The sequence below is a fragment of the Corvus hawaiiensis genome, chromosome 1 (assembly GCF_020740725.1).
Source record: "Corvus hawaiiensis isolate bCorHaw1 chromosome 1, bCorHaw1.pri.cur, whole genome shotgun sequence".
NCBI lineage: Eukaryota > Metazoa > Chordata > Aves > Passeriformes > Corvidae > Corvus > Corvus hawaiiensis.
The window spans coordinates 43,246,179-43,264,729 of record NC_063213.1 but is presented as its reverse complement, the minus strand read 5'-3'; the positions used below and the strand labels follow the sequence as shown (position 1 = coordinate 43,264,729).

At 39.0% G+C, this 18,551-nt stretch overlaps 1 protein-coding gene across 3 annotated transcripts in view; it reads left to right on the top strand.

Moving 5' to 3' along the window:
• The first annotated feature begins 932 nt into the window (after nt 1–932).
• KCNH8 (potassium voltage-gated channel subfamily H member 8) overlaps nt 933–18,551 on the top strand; it is a 175,510-nt gene continuing 157,891 nt past the window's right edge. For all 3 annotated transcript variants that reach the window (XM_048302178.1, XM_048302169.1, XM_048302162.1), the window contains exon 1: nt 933–1,188. In XM_048302178.1, the coding sequence (XP_048158135.1) occupies nt 1,113–1,188 (76 nt within the window). In that variant the 5' untranslated portion in view covers nt 933–1,112. The remainder of the gene's footprint in view (nt 1,189–18,551) is intronic.

Sequence of the window (18,551 nt, the reverse complement as noted above, 5' to 3'; positions counted from 1 at the left end):
GAACCCAACAGGCTTCCTCTGCACAGTGACTTTGTAGATTAGGGAGTGTACTCCCACTTCATTTCTCTAGGGTCTTTCAATCCTGAAGAAACATGGGGAAGTTTTGCTGTTAACGTAAATGAAATGGCTGTACTACGGAGAGTTATCTGCATTTAAAGAGCCATGGTACCAGTCTGAGCAGGTTACTCATCTGAATGTGGAATGCCACTTATTTATTACTATTGTTACATATTTATTTATTTGAATTTACACATTAGACCTTCTGGGCAAGGATATGTCTTAATTCTCTCTTTGGCTGGCAGGAAAAAATTATTTCAGGAATTTATCAGGGAAGAACATCGAAAGAATATTATAGGATATATTAACAACCACAGCAAAATGCCTATTCCTTAAATAAATTGAATTGCCTCACCATGCAAATAAGGCTTGAGGCCACACAACTGGTGGAGCATTATCCATGTCTTAGTCTTGCTCTCCAATGAGCACCTCCAGAGGCCTTTGCTACCCGCCAAGGCTGTTTCTCCTTTTAGCAAAGTAAGAGCCCGTGCTTTACCCTTCGGTATTGTTACTCATGAAACAGGGTCCCTGTGAGCTGAGATGCCTGGGACACTTCTCAGGTGCTAGAGCCCAAAGATGTCTGAGTCGGCTGGGGGCGGAGAAGGCTCCGCAGCCCCCGAGGGGCCGCTGGTCCCTGCGCTGCCCCGCCCCACCCGGCTCTGCTACAGGTGGATAAAGGTGGCTCTTCCCGAGCTCCGTGCTTTCCTCCAGCTCGTTCTCCCTCACGGCGGCTCTCTGCCGGCGCCCCCCTCCCCCTTGCCTTTGGAGGGGTGCGGGAAGGGGGAGCGGGCGCTGCCGGCCGGGGGCGCGGCTCCGCACCTGTGCGCGGCTCCCCGCGGCGGGGCCGGGGTGGGAGCGCTGTGCGGGGCCGGGGCTGACGAGCGGGGGGCTCCCGGCGCCGGAGGCGGCGCGGCGGCATCCCCATCCTCCTTCTCCTCCCTATCCCTCCGCCTCCTCCCTCCCTCCCTACCTTCCCCCGGGCGCCCTCTGCACTTTCTTCTCGAACCACTCTCGTAGACAAACTTTGATGGGGAACCTCGCACCGCGCTGGAAAAATGCCGGTTATGAAGGGATTACTGGCACCTCAGAACACCTTCCTCGACACCATCGCCACCCGGTTTGACGGCACACGTGAGTCCGGGCTGGGGCTCCGGACTCCCGGAGAAGGGGATGCGCGGGGGGCATTGCGCGTACGGTGGGAGCTTCCTCTTCCCACCCCTCCGCCCCCCGGGGGTTTCCCTGTTACCAGAAGCCGGCAATGAGGAGGGGAAGGCGAGGGAGCTCCCGACCTCTCCCGCTCTCCTGCCTGGCTTCTCCACAGCTTTTCAGGCGAGGAGGGCGCCAGGTTCCCTCCGTCTTCAATCCCCTGCTCGGGGGCTCGGAGGAGGCTAAAGCCCGACTCCCTGCAGGAAAGTTGTGCTCTGGACTAGGGCTTCATCCGCGCCTCGGGCAGCCGAGAGACCGCCAGGGAAAGGCACTCTCAGAGCCTGAGCAGGGCTTTGGTAGGAGGTTTGGAGAATTTTATTTTCTTTAGTACCCCCAGCCTTGGCGGGGTACGAAATCTCCCTAAAAGCTGAATTTCTGTACATCGGGCTCAGTGGTGGCAGCAGCTGTTTCAGGGCGTTAGTGGAGGGAGGCAGGTAGGAAGGGACCAAGGGCCCCTCGGCAGTGGCTCCGGCAGCGGTGGCGGCCCGGCTGCAGGACCACGGACAGGTCCCGGCCCCAGGACCACGGACAGGTCCCGGCCCCGGGCGGGTCCCGGCGCGGGCTCCGCTCCGCTCCCCGCCGCGCACGGCTCCGCCCGCGCCGCCCGCCTCGGCCCCGCCGGGCAGCTCCGCCGGCAAGGCGCTGCCTTCCCCTGCACGGCTGGCGTGCTCCCCCTCCGGCTGTGGGGGGACCCGCCTGTATCTTGACTTTTGTTTCTTCTTTAACGGGGCTCACACATATTAAAGCAAATAAAAGGAGCAGGCAGATAGCAGATTGGGACCAAAACTGACTGTCTTCCCTCTCATTCCCTTTTAAGAAATCTAGACATCGATAGTGGAGGATAAACCAACTCAGATATGAGTTGCTGTTAGCTATTTCTTGACTGAAAACATTGCTGTCTAATTGGTTTGATATCTTCTTGATTATCTATTGGCATTTCCTCTATAGTTCAATTACTGTGTGATTAAGACAACTGAACTGTGATTACTGAATCAGTAAGTTGTAAAATGTCAAGAAAATTATGCAGTCACTGAGATCAATTGCAGAGAAGCACAGAACTGCATTATAACTGCTCTGCTACTCTGAGGATACAGAGATAATTATGATCCAGGGTTGTGTGTAACTGATACTTCACTATAAAGCAATCTCTCGTGAGACTACTTAGATGTACCTTTAAATTCCTTCAGCTACAGAACTCAAAGTCCTTTTCCCCCATCCTCCATCCTTTTATTTCTACAAAGTGTACGGGTATTATTTACTTCCTATTGAAGCGTGCAGCTCTTATTAGAGTTTTGTTGCTGATACTGTCATTTGCCAGGAACACAGTCCTTCCTTTCTTTGTGCTCCGGACCCTACCCCTTAACAATGGTTTCCCTTCAAAGGATGGAGCGCACAGTCTGTGAGCTCTACACACAAACACTTCACAAATCCTATACTGTTCTTCAAAGATTCAATTTAGCAAGCAACATTTGTGATGACATCCAGGTCTCTTATTAAATAAAACACCAGAAAAATGTCTAATCCCCATCATGTCAGTGACACCAACTGGAAGTATGGTAGAAAGTTTATTTCTTACCTGAATTCTATATCCAAATTTAGCTACCATTTTAAGCCAGTGATTTTACTGACCTTCATGAAGTGAAGGACTGGCCTTTTCTTAAACAAAAAACAGACCCCAGCATCTTCCATTGAAATTTAATGCTAACAACTCATCTACTTTTTGGGGGGATATAATTGAAAAAGAATGTAATTGGGTGTTGAAGTTCACCAGAAAATACAGCATATTATCTTTTTATTATATTCAGTGAAATACTTCTTTTTAGTTCGTTTTCCAGAATTTTTCTTAAATATTAAATAGGGGTGTTCTAGAAGCTGTCATTGTATGATTATTGGCATGTGAAATATTCCAGGAAGTTCGTATGGAAAGACGTTTTGTGAACTACGCAGTCTCACATCTAGAAAAACTTTGCCAGATGATTCTATTCTATGGAAAACTGGAAGCATGTCTCTTAATATACAGAATAACATAACATCTCCTTTAGAGTGTTAAGAGTAAAGTGATGAATCAACTTCATATCATCTGAAACAAAGTTTCAGAAATAGAAAGTCAGTTCAGAAACAGCTCATCTGCTTTCTTGCTTTGGAAATGCTAAATTTAAATATAAAATTAATACTTCTTTAACTGGCCAAAAAAAAATTCAGACAAAGAAGAACAGTTTTTCAAAATGTGCATACATATCTGAACATCAAGTAGAAAAATTAAAACCAATTTATTTTTCATTTAAATTGCCTGTGTGGCTGGTATTCCTGAGCTTGCTCAGGTGGCTAAAGATAAAAGTAATACCCATGGCTAATCCTTGCAGGAATCAGTCCCATGTCTTACTGGTTTTACAGGTGATACAGACTGTGAAAAGAATAGGACTGAAACATGGCATTGAACCTGAGGTTATGTTTCACAAACTTTTACCTCCCACATAATAATATTAAAATACTGTCTTGTATCCAATGTCTTTTTTTTAATCTTTTTTTTTTTTGCTGTTGTTTTAATATAGTCTGTAGTTAACAGACCTCTTTTCAGTTTAAGCCTCTGGGAAGGATATATTATGTTGTCATCAGTGATAGACTAATCCACCAATGCATCTTTAATCCAGAAGAGGGATAATTCTAATTCCGGGCAAAAGTGCAAGAAGGGATTCCAGATAATGTTAGAAAATATGCTTTGCACGGAATTTTCAAAAATTCATTGACAGAACTTTTTTAACTATACTATTGCAGTGATTTATGTTTAATTAGCAGTTATAAATCACACCATGAAATACTGCATGTCTCAAAAAATGTATAAAACAAGTTCTTGGCAGGTTCTTCAGCTGCTCAGAATTCTCCCAGTAGATTTTTTTTTTTTTTGGCAGTATGTTACACATAAGTATTCTTTACATATAAAACCAATAATATGTGCTAAACAAAGCAATTCGATTAATTTTGGGGTTGCTATTATCTGTACAGGAGATTGCAGAGGTCTCCTACAAATTTCCTGTGCAACCTGTGTTACACATGTGGAAGAGCAGCATTAAAGGTTTGCTTCTCTGGATTTCCATGGCAGAGCTCTTGGATCTGCCTATGTGCTGTTATACTGTCACCTTCCAACTCAAAAATACCTTTTGTGTTCGTGACATCTTAATTTAAGTTAATGCTTTCTCAAAATGTTTCCCCCCCCACCCAAAATGTAAACACCAGGTCATCCAAAGACTTTTGCCCCCTCTGTTAACAATGTGTTTATTGTCTATATGGAAAACAAACAAGCTTTTTCAAATGAGTGGTTTGTGGCTTAGGGGTTTTGGTTGGTTTTGTTTTGTTTTTCTTTTTAGATTTTTGAGACAAAATAGCATTTTCAAGTGTGAAAATATTTCAAATATAAGCCTATAATTAACCCCTCCACCAAATATCATGTATGTCAGAAGTGAGTTATTTCACTTCAAGCTTTTGAATGGAAAATTTATATATTGTTGCTTCTTAACCCTATTTAGTTTAGGCAAAGCATTCAGAAATAGTTGCATGGTAGGAAATTATGTCTTATTGTTTTCATACATACATATATATATGTACACGTATGTAAATATTCTGAATGCACAATTTATTTATTTAAATAGATTAAATACACACTAAGTGGTTGCTTCTGAAAATCTGTGAGACTTTCTCAAGGAGCAAAACTAGCAGCGATTCAGCAAATAGCCTTATTAATTTGTATTTAAAAAAGGACAACAATTTTGTTTATGGTTATACTATAAAATGACAGCTGAAGTTCTATAATTATCTCCTGTCTGTCGTATGTGATCAGATTCCAAATTAAGTGTGTACTTCACATCCTTATTGACAAACTTACATGATCAGTCTAATCTGAAGATCAAGCTGAGTGAATTCCTTCTTGCTCAGTGTCAATGGTGATTATTTGTTATTTTTTTATTTGCTGAACAATTCTACATTCAAATATGTTTTCCAATTAAAACCATGCTCAAGTACCAACAAAAAGAACTTTGCACCTAAGCAGTGGTTTTCACAACTAGTTTTTTTTTTTCCTTCATGATAAAATGGAATCAGTTTGCTGGTGGTTTTAGTTACCCTTAAGGTGTTAATGAAAGGTACCTGATGAGAACGCACAGATTCAAGCATCCAAATGTGATGTCAGAATACTTCTGCTGGCACTGTGGGTAGAATCAGGTTGTCTCTTTTGCATCATCGTCAGTTGGTACAGAGCTGAAAGCCTTTGTTTACAGTGATCTTTCCAGACTGCAGGGTCAGATTACTCCCCCACCCTTCCCCAGCTACTCCCAGCACTTGCTTTCCTGTCTCATAAACAAACTGGTGATGTCTGCTAGGTTGAGCCAATGAGCTAACACTTTATGCAACTTTGTTGTGAAATTCTGTCTCATTCAGGATGAATTCTATCCTGTCTGCACCAGGCAATGTGCTGCTTAATAGTATCACAGAAACTTCAAAAGCAGAAAAGTGCTTCTTGGCTGTCTGGGGCTTCTCCCTCAAACAGGCTCAAGGAATTGCAGCAGTGTCAGATGCAGGGAAGCAATAACTGAGCTTTCAGGGGAAGGAAGCTATTGATCAGACTCCAGGATCGGAATGGTCCACCTCACAAAGACAAAACATGCTCCAGTTACAGACTGGGAGCAGAGTGGCTGGAAAGCTGCCCAGAAGAAAAATACCTGGGGGTGGGGAGTAACAGCCAGCTGAACATGAGCCAGTGTGTGTGCCCAGGTGGCCAAGAAGGACAATGGCATCCTGGCCTGTATCAGCAGTAGTGTGGCCAGCAGGACCAGGGCAGGGATTGTCCCCCTGTACTGGGCACTAGTGAGGCTGCAACTTGAGTGCTGTGTCCAGTTCTGGATTCCCCAATTCAGGAAGGACATTGAGGTGCTGGAGTGGCTACAAAGAAGGACAGTGAAGCTTGTGAAGGATCTGGAGGGCATGTCCTATGCGGAGTGGATGAGGCAGCTGGGGGGGGTATTTAGCCAGGAGTAAAGGAGGCTCAGGTGTGACCTTGTCACTCTCTACAACTACCTGAAAGGAGGGTATAGCCAGGTGGGGACTGGTCTCTTCTCCCAGGCAACCAGTGACAGGATGAGAGGACAGAGTCTCAAACTGTCCTAGGGGAGGTTCAGGTTGGACATTAGAAAGAAATGCTTCACTGTCCCTGGAGGTGTTTAAGGAAAGATTGGACGTGGCACTTGGTGTAGACACAGTATTGTTTGGTCATAGGTTGGACTCGATGGTCTCAGACGTCTTTTCCGACTGAATTGACACTGTGATTCCGTAAAATCCTGTGACCAAAGATGGGTGACTCAAACTGTGATAAGCATTGATCAAAGTCAAAGAGATTTCAAAGAAGTGACAGTGGAAAATCTGGTGGTCTGTCAAACTGTCCCTCTGAAGGAGTAAGAGCAGGGAAGCTGGTCTAGCTCTTTGTCGTAGAGATGAAGTGACTTGGCCAGAGGCAAATTTCCAAGGATACTTGTATGGATGCTCTTATGTTAATGCAGAGCTGTTTAGTGCTTTTACTCATATCATTGAACAGGTAAATAATGTGGTGTTCTGAATTAATCATTTATTTGTCGCTGGAAACATATACAGTCAACACTGGAAAAAATATTGCCTGTTCTCAGCTCAGAGCCCAAAACAAGCAGATGTTGCCTCTCTCTACTTGTCTCTGTAAGACACGGCCAGTGCTGCACCTTGCTGTGGTTCCATTACAGAAAAGGGCAAATATGATTTTTAATATAAACTAAGGGTTGGATGTTGGAACCTGTGTTGTGTTGCTACTCTTTGCTGGAAGTAACCAAGTGGCTAGATTAGGCAGCTAACTGGAAAATCTTTTCTTTTGGCACAAGTTTTGGGAGTGTAGAACTTCATGATTTAAGGTTGGTTTATCCAGTTATCATAGCTTTCAGCAGCTATAGTGGCTTCTGATTCTAACTTGAGCTGAAATTGGACCTGAAAGATGGAATTGGAAGGGCTTCAAGGCATCTTAAGACCATGTTTCTTAATTCTTGAGTTCTTGTCCTAAGGATCTGATTCAAGCAAAAAAAAAAAAAAAAAGATCATTAAGGTATGTTTTATTCAAAGACCATGTTATTGCTAGAGAAAATACTGATGTATTCAAATTCTTAGGTGGTGTTCTTTTATCTTTTGCTAGATAGAAATAAGATAGAATGATAATTCTGCAGGTCTTCCATTTAGAGGATATATAATTCAGTTATCACACTAATCTTAGATTAATGTTATAAACATAAAGTTGGACTAATAGCACACATCATTACTCCAGAAATAAACTCTGTATTTGAACTCAAGGCAAGCATTTGAGATTTAAGAGTGAAAAATGTCATTAAATAAGGGGTTGGGGTTTTTTCTGAGTACCAAAATGTTACTCTGTATTGTTTCAGGGTAGAAACCTGATACAGAGCACAGTGATCAAAACAAATCTGTATATTTGAAGTGACATATATTTGAATGAATGTGTACTTTGTGTGAGTGGAAGAAATGCTTTAGTGTTTCAAAACCTTAGATGATTATCAGGATTCCCACTAGAGAGTTTCTGTAAGTGTACCCTTTTTTCCTTCTCCAAGCATATACTTTCTTCTCTGCTAACATTTCAGTGAGTAAATAGGCTTATCCTGAAAACAGATTTCGCTTGTTATTATCATTACATTTGTACATTCAATCTCTATTTTATAATTTTTTTATATTATTTGTGCAGGTAGCAATTTTGTACGTATTCCCAGTCTTTTAGGATGTAAAGGAGGTGTGCTCGAAGTATTTTTCAGGGCAACAAACAATAGAAATACAACAAAAACACTGCCTCACGCACATGTAGAAGTATAAGCAAATAGACGTACATGAATTTATTAAAATAAATCAGGCAAGGAATGGGTTTACAGAGCATTAACTGCTCCTAGTACTATTCTGAGGAAATGAATTTTTGGAAGAAAAGCAAGGTACATATATTACATATGTTGTATCCTGGAAAAGGTTAACAAAGACAGTTGCTACAACAGTTTTGCATTATCACAAGCAAGCTCATCTTACCTTGTGTTAGAGTGACTAAAAGAAAAAAGCAGGTGAGGAACAACCTGCTCACAGAGTAATGGTGTTTCTTGACCACTCAATCTAAAAATAAAATAAATAAGAAAGAAGGAAAAAAGACAGGGTGGCAGAGGAAGGAAGGGGGAAGGGGAGGCACAGCAAGATGAAGAAACAAACAAAATATTCTCAAATCACAGACAGGAGAGAGACTTCCTTGACAGTAAAAAAAGTCTTCATTTGGACTTTATCTTGCCAAGTGCTTCTGGCTCCTTCTGTTTTCTGGGACTGATAGTAGTATTTAAAAGACTTTGGAACAGGTGTTGTTCTTAAAATACTAGCGCATTCAACATTGAACTTGACATTAAATATCATCTGAGCATCCCTAAAACTTGATGCTGGCTGTCAATCATTTCAAGGACAGCTGAAGACAATTGTGTTATGGAGAAATATGTTGTCTTCCCTGTTGATCTTTTGAAGAGAAAACAGCTTCCAGTGTGCCAGCACTCAATTCACTTTCTCCTCAGGCATTATTTCTGATGACTAGGAGTCTAGGATTATTTTGCTTTTTCTCTATTTTAAACCTATAGAAGAACAGAAGGATTCATCTGAACAGAATGGACCTGAAATTCATTGTTACAGCTTTATTTGGTGGCCTTTTCTTTTTACTTTCCATCTCACTCCACAGCTAGTTATGATACGTGACTAGACATCTTATTCTAAAAGTATGAAAGAGAACTCTGAGTTGGTCCTTTCATCATTTCTTCAATGTTTAAAATAAGAAAATTGTCCTCGGACAAATAGCTTGGGTTATTTTTTTTCTCCTAAGTGTCAGATAACTCCTGGACAAGTGATGAATGTGTTTTTGCATAACTTCTGCCTTTTCTCACATTTTGGAATTTATAATGATATGAAAAACAATGGGGAAATTATATTGTTGTCAAAGAAAATATTTTTGCAGAAAAAACCCCCTTCTTTGTGGAAGATCAAAAATATTCTTTGGAGGGTAAAAAACCTTCAGAAGTCAATAATAATCACAGTGCATCAGTGACAAGCTGTGATTTTTTCTAATGATCGAAATGAGAATACACAATATTTTAATTAATATACTTCTTTTTAATATATGGATTGTGTTTGTGAGATTATAAGACATTCACTGCATTTATTAAACTGTATTGTTTCTTTATTGAGTTGAAAGATCTTGAGGTTTGGCATTTGGACATAACATTTTCTCTTTTTCACTTCCAGAACAGTGGGAAGAAACATGTACCTCATAAAACCTGTAGTTGTAGAATTAAATGTTAGGGATTTAAATAATTAAGTGTTCAATATAGAAAAGAATGGTTAATAAATATTAATGAAAGGTCTTGAGCTACACATTTGCCAAGATTAAGGAAAATTAACAAGATCACTGATTTTCAGAGGAATATATATAGCTATGAGTTGTGTCTGCTTCAGTGCTGTAATAATTGGGTGAGAGCATGGGAGGAAAAAGATGAGAGAATAGTGTGATTATACACTACATTTTGGGGGCCTTTCAAGGTCTTGCCATAAATTAGTGTTTGGGATTCTCAAAACACAGTTTTAATGGTCCTGTTTGAAGCAGAACTGTGCTACAGTACACTATGAGTAAGTTGCCTTCTTAGTCATGCTTGAGAGTTGCTTCTACACTGTAAGAAGAAAACAGGTTGCATTAGAAATCCTGACTTTCTTTACTACCTCTCTGTATTTTTACAGGAATATTTACCTAAAGTTGTTTGGTTGGTTGGTTGGGTTTTTTTCAGTTGGCGTATATGAGAAGTTTAGAATTCATAAGGAGAGTGATTCTGCTGATGCTGCCTTGCAGATCACATATCTGAGAGTGGTTAGAGCAAGGCATGCTCCATGGATCTGTTGCCAACAACTTCTTGCCTGGAATTAGGCAGGTGATGGCTTTTCCATTGTACTTCACTGAGTCATTCCTTAAGGAAATGGATGGGAGGCTTGGCCACCCACATCAGTTAAGTGAACTCACTGCGCTGCAGTAGAAGACCACAGAGGGAGGATTCATCCTTTACACGCTCACAGGTATGCCAAAGCTTGTGATGGTTAAAGCATAATTCCAGATTTTCCTCTGATATGGTGGAAGTTTGCATCCCACTATTTTCAATTCCATGTGAAAGCTTGCCATTTTCCCCTCTGAATTAGTGATTTTTTTTTCTTCAAATTCATTAGCAATTACAATTAATTATTAATTAACTTGTTTTTGTACCTGCAGAGAGTAAGTGGTGTCTGAATTTTGAAAAAGTAGTCCATTCTCCTTTAAGATGTATTAAAAGCCTTGTAAAAACCCAGATAATAAGCAACTTTAAACACAAAATTGATTTTTTTTTTTTTAAGTTTACTTACAGAATGAACTGGAGCGGTGATTGATTTTTCGAGGTAAGGGATGGTCCTAGGTGGTAAAGTGTACAAGTGATCTTTGGCCAAGAAAGAAAAAAGGAGGGAGCAGCTGTGAAGAAGCAGAGATGGATTGACTGATGGGATTGCTGAGTGAGCAGCAGGTATTGCTTTGGAATGAACTGAATGCTTCCCCACACTGCTGATCGATCCCTGCAGCAGACGCAGTGATCAACAGCAGTCAGGAGGGACAGGTGGAAATTACTGCAGACATTTAAACACATCAGTCATAATTCTTATATAAATAAAACAGGCAGGTGTTGTACTGTGTTCGTACTGCTATGAGCAGGATCCAGATGGGGATTTGGAATTTTGGCTCCAATTACAGCTCAGTGCTAATCATCGAATTAGATAGTGGGAGCAGTAACTCTTGGAGAAATGCAGAGACTTTGACGCCTGCATCCAGTTGGAGCTATCTGAATTGAAGATTTTCCCCACTTGTGTCCCAATTAAATAAGACAATTATGTATCAAAAATGTGCTTCCTTTTGACACCAACAGTATCTTCAGAAAAGCAGTTATCTATCTGGACTTTTTAACACTTTGTATGTCAAATATGTTTATAAATAGGGAAACATATATGAAGGTGATAACCTGCCTTAATTACAGAAGAAATCATGCTTCAGATAGGATAAATAGTTCATTTATTCATTTTTCTGCTGATGTGTGTCCCCTGGGAATGATTGCTTGAACTGTCAGGGGAACTGCAGGCCTTCCGTTTGTGTCTTTTGTGGTGAATAATTATAGTGGTGCTAATTTCTGCTGGGTTTTTTGTGGGTATGCTTTTTAAACATAAATAATCACAACCTGATATTGTATCAATCTCACCTGGAATATATCAAATTATTAAAGCAATAACTTTATATAAATTGGTATGATCTCTTGGAAAGAAAATGGTGCAAATAAAAACAGCCACTCTATGCATCACTAAGCAAGGTGTGAAGTACAGGCGAATAGTTCAACTAGCAGTCTCACAAGTGACTAGCATGACGAGTGTCTGTTCCAGGGAAGCAGCAGATTAAGTTCAGGGAGATAACAGTCATTTAATAAATAAATAAATAATCTGGAACTATAGCAATTAGTTTGCATTTTACCTTTATCCTTCATTTTAAAACAAGTTTCCCTTTTATGAATTCAGTGTAGGGAAGGTCCTCTCACTGATCGGAAGACAAAGGCCAGAAAGCCCCACAACAGAAGTACTGTGTGACCCACACCATGATGGATGGATCTTAATAAGCCGAGTTTTAGGAGCTGAGTGAAATAATTACAAGTAAAGCTAAGAGGTTAGAATTAATTGGGAGAATAACATTAGGTTTTTGCCTCAGCCTGATATGGTTGATATGTCAGTTTATATGAACTGTCATTGAAAATAATGCTTCAATGTGCTTGACTAAAGGTTATGAGATGTCTTCTGCCCCCTTTACATGTTCTGTTTTATGCTGGGATGACTTTCTAAGATAAGAAAGAATGAAGAAGGAGGAAGTTTTTTACATCTATAGCATGAAGGTATTGGCTTCTAACCTTCTGATGCTCAGAAGTATATAAAATTGATTGTATTTAATTAAGATGTACATAGTGTTTATTCGATGAAATATTTGCCTAAAGTGAAGTTAAAGAGAAAGAATTCTTGTAATGGTGCTTCTTAGTTTGATAGTAGCTGTTTTTCTAGCTATTAAATTTTGACATATTGCTGTGCTGAGCACAGTGATTTTATTTCATCTGTTTTAAAGCTTAGAGTATTGTAGCAGTTTGCATAGCACTTGAATATTTTGTTGTTCATTCATCATGGCTAGTTCATGGCTTCCAGGGAGAGTTTGTGAATGGCAAAATAAACCAAATATAATAACAGAATAGTTTGCTCTTGAAAGCAGGTTCTTCCTGATAGGTTTTCAGGCTTGGCAAGTAAAGTTTGTGGCAGTAAAATACTGCAGTGAGTGTTCTAACAGTTTGGCTGTGCAAAAAACTGAATCTTTGCTTTTTGACAGACCAGTATTTTCTGTGGTACATAAGACCATGCCACCTTGGGCCACATGACACAGAATATCTCTGGGGCTGGTGATGCAACTTTGGAAATATCTTCCAGCCAGACTCAGTCCAACTGCATGGCTTGCTGTTCTGCTGCAGGGAAGCAGCAATACTCTTGTTTTGGGAACCTCTTTTCTAGATTAGTCCTTGAATAACAAATCAAGTATCAGAGCTGGCATCTGCATAAACAGTGTGGACACCTGACATGAAAGGGTCTGAATTATGGCACTGTGTGACAGTCATAGGCCTGTGTTCTGGGATTATGAGGCAATAGTCAAGAACAGTTCTCTGAAGTACCAAGAAAGTAAAGTAGTCCCCAGAAATAAATCAAATCTTTTACAGAAATTTGATTTCTTTCTGGTAGTACTGCTGCTCCACAGTAAGGGATGTGTTTGTTACTCTTGTTAAATTTTCAGTGGTTCCTAGATGAATTTATACTTGCACTTAAAACCAAACACATGATGTTATTACAGAAAACAAACCAAAACATGTATCTGAACCAAAACATTTATCTCCAGTTTTTAATTATCTGAAATTTTGGATCAATCCTGAAATTTTATCAGGTTTTAAGCTTTAAAAGTAATTTTCAGTAGCATTTTGCATTTTGTTGCTCAAGAAATGTCATGATGACCAAAATAATTTCAAGATCTCTTGTAGCATCTAGGTAGTTCTGTTGTTAAAATGTAGTGCTAGAGAACTTAGTAGCTACAGCAGAAGAGAAATACAGAAGTAACAAGAATGAAGGCTGTACCTTATTTTCACAAGTGCAAATTACTATGAGGGTTGCAGTTACAAGACTTTCACAACTAAAACCACCCTTGCGCCATATCTACCCCATTCTTGCCATGAAAGCGACATGTTTCACGTCCTTAATCCTTCCAGCATAGTGACTTTGTATGAATGGATTGTTGCACATGAGAAGCATATTTCCATCCTTACTGTGTTTCTAAAATCGTTCCTATAAAATGATATCCTGACAAGACCAGACTAGCTGAAAATGTTAAACACGGCTTAAACTATACTGATGAAAGACAAGAAGGAACAAAGCTTGGAACTAGATACTCTAGGTCACAGAAACTCATCTTTCATTAGAAACAGAAAATATCTCGCTTTTTCTAATCTTGTAATGTTCTCAATCACAGACTTTGAAGAAATGAAGAGAATTTTTCACGACACGGGATTTGTAACAACCTACACTATGATGAAGCAGCATGTCTATAAAGAGCAATTCTATCTTTACTTGCAATGCATATCTTTCGGAACATTAATGCCCAGTCAGCAAGACAAAAACTTTTCATATAAATGTAGTTTTAAATGTCCAGGAGGAAAAAATATTCCTCTAAGAATGTACTCTACTTTCCAAAAAGTCCTTCTAATAACACAGCTTTCACATAGCTTTCAGACCAAAATTAGAAAGCAAGTTGCATGAATGTTTAAAAGGAAAAAAAAGCCTAAAACTAAAAGACAACCCAAACAAATTTACATCAGTAAAAATGCAGCAACAATAAATTTATTGTTTCATATCGATATATCGATATATTTTTATTTCAGAACTTCAGGACTGCAATATTGTGTTCTACCACACTTTGGGAAGCATCAAAACCAGAGTGGTTTTACTGGTATTAACTGCATTTTCTGAGGCACAGCTGAATTTGTTTTCAATCCACTGAAAGTAAAAATAGAACTACTATGAGTACTCTAACATGTTGTGGTGTGTTTCCTTGCTTTCTAAATCATCAAGACCAGAACCTCCTGGCACTTTAACCAGATGCACTTATCTTTTTCTTCAGTGTACTATCTTTTATGATTACTTCCATTCCAACTGGGTACCAGTGACCCAACCTGACTTTCTCCCAAGACAGTTCTTGACTCAGCTCAGATCAGCTGGAAAATTTCTTTTCCCAAGTATGAGAGAGTTGTCCTTGAAGTGTGGGGACATTCAGTTGCTTACTCGTTCACCAGACTAACTGCAGAAATACTGGGAGTTTTTGTTTCCATAAATAATACATAGGTTCCATACTGTTTAGTGAGAACTACAGCACAAGCCCAAGTTCTTCTCCATAACTGAAATATAAAATCAGTGATGAGAAATGGAAACCTTTAGACCCTAACCCTGGACTGGTCACCTTTAATACACAGTGAACATGGTACCGATCCAAATGGACATCTAGCAAATTTCTTTGGATAATGCTTTTCTTTTTAGTTAGCAATTTTGGTTTCCTCATTTCACAAAGTGCTGAAATTCTAACATTTAAAATTTGCTAAAGTATCAGATAAAAAAAAAAGTCTTCAGCTCTTGCAAGTATGTGAAAGGGGTAACAAATGATTCTGTCTGCCAAAGAACCCTTCTTTCCTCTTGCAGTTGAGCTGCTATATGAATATTCCGTAATCCAACACAGTCAAGTTGACACTGATATTTTGTGAAAATGGAGCACAATTAATTTCTCTCCTGGCTGTTTTATAAAGCTCATTGTATCTCTTCTTCCCTGGTAAATATTGCTGAAAATAGGCAGGGGATTTAGTGTTGAGAAGAGAGGAGATGGGGAGAAGAACCACAGGTGTATGGGAAACACAATCACTTAAGTCCTGTTTGCTTTATCACAAAAAGCAGCAGTACATTAAAACTTTCTTGAGAGATTGAGCAAGCATGGGCAATCCGTAGCAGTTTAAATATCACCCTTTGTAACACTCTGAAATAGACATCCAACTGATTCTGTATTGGAGCTTTCCAATTTAAGACGTTTTTGGCTTCAGTATCCTAAAATAAATGCGATACATAATTCTGAGTCTATTGCTGCGAGGGAGGAAATAAATCAATTGAAATGCTCAGAAGATAGTCCTATATGCTATTTGTCCTTCTTGCTATTTTAGACAGGAGGATTTTTTAGCACTGAATACCTCTGAAAGGGATGGTAAATGTGGCACTATTTTTCCTTCCGTAACTGGTTCAAGTTATTTGCAGAATGGAGTATGGGATAGTGCTTTTCTTTCTTTCATCTGCAGAGGGAATCTTGCATTCCTAATCTTTAGTGTTTCTTGGATGCACTTTAATTAGAGGTCTAAAATAGACTATATAACTCCCCATAAAACTTATAAGAATCTTGTAATAGCTCCTCTCAAATCTCTCACATCTGGAGATAGTGAAACCAATTACGTTTGAGGGTTGCCTTTTACTGCTTTTATGGAAGGATTTTGCATAACACCATGAGAATCACACCTCTTAAGAGAACTGATGCAGAAAGTGAAATAGAGTGGTCAAAAGCAGAGCCACTTTGTTTTTTGTCGTGCATTTCTTTCCATGCAGATGGACTTGAGCTAATTTCATTAATAGAAATTACTGCCTAAGTGGAATAATTTATTTGCTTGAAACAATTTAGAAATAAATGACACTTAAATGAGTTTTCTAACAACATTCATTTTTACACAGTTTCAGCTAAATCATATATTAGCACACAAAATGAAGCAGCTGGAGATAGTTCTGACACTTGAGAAAAGACACAGATTTATATCCATAAATTTAACCCATCTGGGTATGAAGAATATTTTTTTAGATATGTGTGATATTGGTAGCAGTCTTAATATGCACATAATGTATTTTCCAATAATTAAACCATTATTTGAGTATATATTCAGTTATTTAATATCTTTAATATTGCTGAATAATACTTTCTTTTTGCCTAAAAATGTACTAAGGAGTATGAACTTAGATGGTTTAGTTATTAGAATCAAAGTCTGGCTGCTGTTTGTTGGGGTTTTTTTTAAATACTAAAATAATCACTAATGTAATGACCAATGAATCACACATCGCAAGATACTTCTAATCCTTCATACAGTCTTTTGTGGTTTTCCCAAGAAAACAATTTCTTCCTAAAATAACAACATTATCTGGCATGCAGTGTCTGAACATCATGTACTTACTATATTCTCTGTTGTTCTATGCAATGGCAAAAATTATATCAAAGTTTCCATATAAACTGAATCATTGATTTATAACATTTTATACTATTAAGTGTTTCAAAATAGTTTTATCCACTGTTAGGAAGAGTTATGTAGCTATGCATTTATAATATAAAAATCAGCAGAACAGAAATACTTTTAAATATTACTTCACAATCAATGATTGTAGAATGCCAGATCTTTATCATTAACGATGAAAAATAGGGGAGTTTGGTTGTCTTGGCCTGCACTCATACTTCCACATGTGGAAAATGGGGTAACAAGTCCTTCTGACAGGTATCAAAAATACAGATACAAAATTATTTTATGCATAATCATCCATGTCTGATGAGTCAGCATGCTATATATAACTTGCAGTGCATTATTTTTTATAAGTGACTTCATTCTTGGGAATGTAATTTTCAGATAAGTCTAAGGAATTAAGTCAATTTTAAACTAAAATTTGAAACTTCTGGAGGACCAAATGTTTCAGTGTCTTTATTAGGAACACACTTGCAAAATGGATTTCCAGACATGGGAAAGGGACAGGCGGGTCCAGATGGTGTTTTCGCCATCTGAAAAGCATCCTTCTCTTCATTGATTAGAGTACAGAAGTAAGGAATAAATGTCTGAAATTTGACAGGACAAAAGGAACCACTAGTGGTCTTTTTCCCCGTGTTTAAACGGCCATACAGGCCACAGTTATGAAGTTCAATCATTGAACAATATTGATTATTTTAAATAAATTAATTTAAAAATCCATCCATCTGTATATCTTTTTTTTTTTTACAGCAAATTCTAATTGCTGCAGTGATAGAATTCAAAACCAATTCAGAGATAAAATTTCTTTCTGACAAACCAAGTTAATATTGATGTTTGAACTTAATGCTACTGGTTGTATTTACCATCAGTAGTAGGTTACATCTGCAGAGCAATGTATTGAAAGATTGGTGCCAAATTAAAACTGGGAATGGTATTTCACAGGGTTGCTCTGATTTTACTCTAGGTCTGAACTTAATTCTGCTCTTAATGAAGCTAAATTGCAAATTAAAAGCCCTGTATTACTCAAGGCTTTCAATGGAGAGATAAATAGTGTAGATGTAGAAACAGATGAACATGGGAAGCTGCCTACTCTAGGTTACAAGGAAACAGAAGGGGGTCAGGAGCTATTGGGTTGTTGTTTGCCACTTATCTCATGTTAGTTCATAATCCTGCAGGCCTTTGGGAGATTACAGTGGAACAGAGCAGTCCAGTAACAATGCTTCATGTAGCAATAGGCAGGAAAAAACCTCTTTCCCAGAAAAACAGAAGGAGCTCTGACCACGTACCAAAACATAAACCTTTTCAGAGTAAGCCCTCTCAGGTTGGAAATACTGTCTGCTTGCCACTGTGTGCTCTCCTTCACTGCTCTTCAGGAACTTGCAAGCCCAGACTTCAAAAAGGAAAGAGGGCTGAAAATGTCATTCCACAGATCAGATCTTTCACAGATAGAATATTTTCCATGGGAATGTTATCCTCATCTCTCTTGATACTGCTTGCAGCTGTGCAAGGTGTTTCATTTCATAATGGGAAAATACACAGGCAGTAGGAACACTTCATAGGAAGTATTTGAGGTCTGTGCTTTTTAACATCAATTCAAACTACCTTACATCATGTCTCTTGTTAATGAGTTTGCATTAAATGTGGGGTGTGGTCTGAACAGCCCATAACGGTGGAGTTGGACCTTTAAGGTCCTTTTGAACCCTAACCATTCTATGATTCTATGAACAGGTCACCTCTATGTTCTTTAACTTAGATTTAAAACCT